Raw genomic sequence first — 6,429 nt, 5'->3', positions numbered from 1 at the left:
AGATAGAAAACAACTGCAGAAAAGTATCCTGAGAGTCTAATCATAGGCCAACAAATCCTAGGTAGAACGAATAATACAATGGCACTTAATTGATAAAACTGAGTCACCTAGTTAAAGCATCCTTTAAAAACACACACACACACGAAACCCTACGCATAAAACAAGAATATAAGTAGGCTGCGATGGATGGTGCTGTTTGGAATTAGGAAGGGAATGTGCAGTTAGCTCTTTGGCTTTCGGATTTCGCCGTGTTGTTTATGAAACTGGCGTCCCCAGCTCCACACGCCGGTGGCGGCCCACCGCGCTGCTGCCCGGCCTGAGGTCCCTAACTGGCCCGGGTCTGGCACTCCCAGGAGCGGCCCCTGCGCCGTGGGCGTCCCGGGGGTTTGGAAGGCCCCTAAGGGCTCCCCAACAGCCCAGGCTGTTCGTCAGCGACGCTTCTGCTCCGGTCCGAGGCACCTCTGGGGTCTCGGGCAGCGAAGACGCTCCCGAAGAGAGGTCGTCGGGTTCTCCAGATTTTCTCTCTAAATATTTAATAGACGCTCTCCCTTTGCTTCTGTTTCTGACTTGATTGAGGAGGAGAAAAAGGACCACGGGAAGGACGGCCGCAGCGGACGGCGGCGCATCTGGCTTTACTTTTTCAGTTCCGTCAAAGTTTGTGTTTGCGTTTTGCTGTTGTTCTGCGTTTGACAGCGACCCCGCGAACCTGCCCCTGGGGGGACGGCGCGTCCGAAGCCCGCCGAGCCCAGCGCGGGAGCTCTAGGGCATCAGAGCAACACGCTCAACAGCACCTCGACAGGCACGAACTCGAAGGAAGCCAAGCGCTCCTTAAGTCCAAGGCATCTGTTCGGATCGCGGCGCTCGGATTGCTGTTTGTAACCAGCGTTAAGAGCAGGATTTTCAAACATGGAAATGGACGGAAGAAAAGAAAAGCCAAGTGCCGGGGTCCGCCGACTCCTATTCATTATCTCCAACAGCATATGGGACCATTCTCCCACCAGTCCTCGCCCTTTCTTCTGCAAAAGGCAAAAGCAACCAAGCCTGTCCCGCTTCATCGCAAAGCCACTCTTTGTGCCGCCGGAGCGGTGCCTCTGCCACCACGACTACTTCCTCCTCCTCCTCCTCCTCCTCCTCCTCCCGTCTCTCCCCCCTCCCGCCCGCTCGCCGACTTTCGCTCGGGGAAGCAGGCAGCGGGCGCCCTTTGCGCCGGGAAGCCAGTGCTGCGATTGGGCGACGGTCCCTGAGCCTCCAGGTCTGCGTCGGTTTCAAGGCTCCTCCCTCCTGGTGAAAGACAGACTGCGGGGCGCCTGGAAACCGGTCCGAGGGCGCGCGCGAGAGAGGAGAGCGAGCGAGTTGAGGGATTGACACAAATGGTCAGGCGGCGGCGGCGGAGAAGGAGGCGGAGGCGCAGGGGGGAGTCGAGGCCGCTGGGCTGCGGAGAGTTGCGCGCTCCACGGGGCCGCGGCCACTAGCGCTGCGCCGCCAGCCGGGAACCCGCAACGCCAAGGGCCGGGAAGGCGGGACGCGACCCCGGCGCGCCGGAGCCACCCGGGCTCTCCCCGCCGCCCACGCTTCATGAATCGCAAGTTTCCGCGGCGGCGGCGGCTGCGGGACGCGGAGCGGGAGCCGGGGCAGCGGGCGGAGCGCGGCTTGGGCTCGACGGAGGGCACCGGCGCGGAGGAGATCTCCCCGGCCGCTGGGGGGGCCGCCGCCCGCTGCGCCACTGCCAGCCCGCGCCGAGCGGCGCCGAGGACGGAGCCGAGAAAGTATGGCTGAAGAGGAGGCGCCTAAGAAGTCCCGGGCCGCCGGCGGCCGCGCGAGCTGGGAACTTTGCGCTGGGGCGCTCCCGGCGGGACCCGGCGCGGAGCCGAGCGGGGACGCGGGCAGCCGCCGCCGCCGCCGCCCGCGAGCTGACTCCGGACGCTTGGCGCGCCGGCTGCTGCTACTGCTTTGGCTGCTGGAGGCTCCGCTGCTGCCGGGGGTCCGGGGGCAGGCGGGGGCCCAGGGGCCGGGCCAGGGCCCCGGGCCGGGGCAGCAGCCCCCGCCGCCGGCGCCTCAGCAGCAGCAGAGCGGGCAACAGTACAATGGCGAGAGGGGCATCTCCATCCCGGACCACGGCTACTGCCAGCCCATCTCCATCCCGCTGTGCACGGACATCGCGTACAACCAGACCATCATGCCCAACCTTTTGGGCCACACCAACCAGGAGGACGCGGGCCTCGAGGTGCACCAGTTCTACCCGTTGGTGAAGGTGCAGTGTTCGGCGGAGCTCAAGTTCTTCCTGTGCTCCATGTACGCGCCCGTGTGCACCGTGCTGGAGCAGGCGCTGCCGCCCTGCCGCTCTCTGTGCGAGCGCGCGCGCCAGGGCTGCGAGGCGCTCATGAACAAGTTCGGCTTCCAGTGGCCTGACACGCTCAAGTGCGAGAAGTTCCCGGTGCACGGCGCGGGCGAGCTGTGCGTGGGCCAGAACACGTCGGACAAGGGCACCCCGACGCCCTCCTTGCTGCCGGAGTTCTGGACCAGCAACCCTCAGCACGGCGGCGGGGGGCACCGTGGCGGCGGCTTTCCGGGGGGCGCGGGCGCGTCGGAGCGGGGCAAGTTCTCGTGCCCGCGCGCCCTCAAGGTGCCCTCCTACCTCAACTACCACTTCCTGGGGGAGAAAGACTGCGGCGCGCCGTGTGAGCCGACCAAGGTGTACGGGCTCATGTACTTTGGGCCCGAGGAACTGCGCTTCTCGCGCACCTGGATCGGCATCTGGTCGGTGCTGTGCTGCGCCTCCACGCTCTTCACGGTGCTCACCTACCTGGTGGACATGCGGCGCTTCAGCTACCCGGAGCGGCCCATCATCTTCCTGTCGGGCTGCTACACGGCGGTGGCCGTGGCCTACATCGCCGGCTTCCTGCTGGAGGACCGTGTGGTGTGTAACGACAAGTTCTCCGAGGACGGGGCGCGCACAGTGGCGCAGGGCACCAAGAAGGAGGGCTGCACCATCCTCTTCATGATGCTCTACTTCTTTAGCATGGCCAGCTCCATCTGGTGGGTGATTCTGTCGCTCACCTGGTTCCTGGCAGCCGGCATGAAGTGGGGTCACGAAGCCATCGAGGCTAACTCGCAGTATTTTCACCTGGCTGCTTGGGCCGTGCCAGCCATCAAGACCATCACCATCCTGGCGCTGGGCCAGGTGGACGGCGACGTGCTGAGCGGGGTGTGCTTCGTGGGGCTCAATAACGTGGACGCGCTGCGCGGCTTCGTGCTGGCGCCGCTCTTCGTGTACCTGTTCATCGGCACGTCCTTCCTGCTGGCCGGCTTCGTGTCCCTCTTCCGCATTCGCACCATCATGAAGCACGACGGCACCAAGACGGAGAAGCTGGAGAAGCTCATGGTGCGCATCGGCGTCTTCAGCGTGCTCTACACGGTGCCAGCCACCATCGTCATCGCCTGCTACTTCTACGAGCAGGCCTTCCGGGACCAGTGGGAGCGCAGCTGGGTGGCCCAGAGCTGCAAGAGCTATGCCATCCCCTGCCCCCACCTCCAGGCGGGTGGAGGCGCCCCGCCCCACCCGCCCATGAGCCCAGACTTCACAGTCTTCATGATCAAGTACCTTATGACACTGATCGTGGGCATCACGTCAGGCTTCTGGATCTGGTCCGGCAAGACCCTCAACTCCTGGAGGAAGTTCTATACCAGGCTTACCAACAGCAAACAGGGAGAGACCACCGTCTGAGACCCCCGGGGGCTCAGCCCAGTCCCAGCCACCCCCAACACGCTGGCCCCGTGGAAACCTTGCCAGACCTGGCTACTCAAGGCTTCCTCGCTAGCCCTTCGCTTTTCGCAGGCTCCTTTTCACAACGCGGCTCCTGCAAAAGCTTCCGTCCCCGGGGGGCAAACGGACTGGAGGGCCCAACCGCCACAGGGGGGACAGAGAGACGCCTCTCTCGTCCTCACACTCTGGTACCTGGACTGTGTGCTTTTATGATTGTAAATAGCCTGTGTAAGATTTTTGTAAGTATATTTGTATTTAAATGACGACCGATCACGCGTTTTTCTTTTTCTTCCTCTTCTTTTCTTTTTTTGGTTTTGTTCGAATTTTAATTATTTAGGGGCCCGTTTAACCATCTGAGGCTTTTCCTTCTTTCTCTTTTCAAAGTACTGCAGAGATAAAACCGGAGCTCGCGGTGCTCCCCCTTGTTCTGGCACGCCCCTCCCTGCGGGCGGTGGGGTGCCTCTGGGCCCGGCGGCCCAAGTCGCTCGCCTCCTCCTCTTTCTACTCCCCCCACCCCCACCTTTCCCTTCAGTGCTTGGGGTCAGGACTCTTTAGTTACAGAGCTCCACAGAGTTTCCAAAACCGGGGGTAGGCCCCTGCCCATCCCAGGCGTACCCTCGAGGAGCAGGAGGTCCCAGATTGTGAAGGCCTTGTCCCTCTGACTATCCGAAACTGAATTTTTCTCTGTCGAGAACCTTACCCTTAGCTTCTAGGAGGCCCACAGATACAGGCTGTGGCAGTCCCAGCCTCCTTCCACACCAGCTTCCAACGCCCAGGCACTCCCTCCTTCCACCTAAGTTGCTTAGAGGTTGAGTGGGATAACCAGTGCCAAACTTTTTCAAGTCTAATTTTTGGTGGATGAGCTCATTTCATTCTCTAGTGTCTAAAACCTGGTATGGGTTTGGCCAGCGTCATGGAAAGATGTGGTTGCTGAGATTTGGGAAGAGGCATGAAGCTTTGTGTGGTTTGGGAGAGACTGAAGATGGGGATTATAAAATGTTAATTCTAATTGCATACGGATGCCTGGCAAACTGCCTATAGCACTGAGACAGCCCACATTTCAGTTTTACCTTTCTGTAAAAAAAAAAAAAAAAAAGAAAGAAACAGTAAGTCACCTGGAAAGCTTTGTTAAGGAGTTGATCGCTGCTTTCCTTACCAGGACAGCAGACCGTTGATAAAAGCTGAATAGAAAAACTTGAAGGAGACTTCAGTGTAATGGACTTTCTCAAAATGAAGTGCTCCTTTCTTATTTTTAATCGAATAATAATTAAACATATATCAGAAACTTTAAAATGTAACAGTGGCACACTTTCAGCATAAGGTGATGATGATTATTCAGCAATACATTCTGAGGGAGGAATAATCCACATCATTAAAAACAAACCTTGTAAGATTCCAGGAGGTAAAGGAAGTGGAATAATTGATGGAGTTAGCTCCTGAAATAAACGAAATATGGGCATGCATGGTTAAGGGAAAGTGTGCAGTTTTCCTGCATTGAATCCTGTGTGCTCTTTTTTGGATTTACAGAAATGTGTCAAATGTAAATCTTTCAAAGCCATTTAAAAATATTCACTTTAGTTCTCTGTGCAAAAGAGGAGGATAGCAATCCTCCTGATTGTATGGTTTTAAATTTTAAGAGTTTATCAAAATGCCAGTACTTAGGACCTAAATTTATCTGTCTGTCATACCCTAAAAATGACAATGGTCTTTGGATTTGGTATGCATTTATTCTGTTCATGATCACAAAGTCATCTATATTTATAGAGGAATAGAAGTTTATATATATAAAATACCATATTTTTAATTTCACAAATAAAAAAATCAAAGTTTTGTACAAAATCATATGGTTTTTGTGCCTGAAAATAATAGAGCTGGAACTATCTGAACTATCTTTGCATTTTATAATGTCTCAAAGCCAGTCCCAAAGTATATAAATTTAGGAATTCAATGAAAAAGTCTATTCTTAAACATTCAGACCAGCCCTTAAGTATCCGACTTGCAGTGTTGAGACTGACATTGCCAAGTTCCTAGACACATCTGCTTTCATGACAGTAATAATATAAAAAAGAAGTTTCTAAATTATTTCTTTACTCAAAGAGGATTATTAAAAAGAGAATTCTAATTTTAATATTAAAGCTTTTTTTCTTTTTCCATTTAAGGGGTAAATTTACATGACTTTTTATAATACAGAGTCTTATTTAAATTATCAGGCACCACCTCGGTCACAATTTTTTTGAGGTATTGTCTTTTTCATAATCTTGGATATTCCGAAACCATAAATAGGCAATCAATTAATGGTTAACTGACTGTGTTTCTAAACATCTTAAACAGTAGTTGGGTATATAAGATTGTTTCTGTTGTTTGCTTCGGAAGACACCATTTTTATATTGTTCAAGGAACCTTTTCCAGAGAAATTATCTGGTTGGTCTACTCTTAGTCAGAATTTATACATATGTGTATATATACACACACACATATATACATATATGTACATATATATACATGTGTGTATGGCATGTATATATAGATATATACATATGTGTATGTATCCATATTTTATCTCTATATACATATATACATAAATATACACACTAATTTTTATAAAATAGAGGTACAAAGTTTATATATTTTACAATATGGAAATAAGGTTATGAGAAATGGAAGAT

General features: G+C 53.8%; 1 protein-coding gene across 1 annotated transcript; it reads left to right on the top strand.

The window, feature by feature from the left end:
* Positions 1-1,196: 1,196 nt before the first annotated feature.
* FZD1 (frizzled class receptor 1) lies at positions 1,197-5,602 on the top strand. The gene has a single exon (XM_072784244.1). It carries the CDS (start codon positions 1,769-1,771, stop codon positions 3,722-3,724), a length of 1,956 nt encoding a protein of 651 aa, XP_072640345.1. The 5' UTR covers positions 1,197-1,768; the 3' UTR covers positions 3,725-5,602.
* Positions 5,603-6,429: the final 827 nt, after the last annotated feature.

This window comes from Canis lupus, chromosome 18 (genome assembly GCF_048164855.1).
Source record: "Canis lupus baileyi chromosome 18, mCanLup2.hap1, whole genome shotgun sequence".
Classification (NCBI taxonomy): Eukaryota; Metazoa; Chordata; class Mammalia; order Carnivora; family Canidae; genus Canis; species Canis lupus.
Note: the sequence above shows the minus strand (reverse complement) of the source record. Positions and strands in the feature narration are given on the sequence as shown.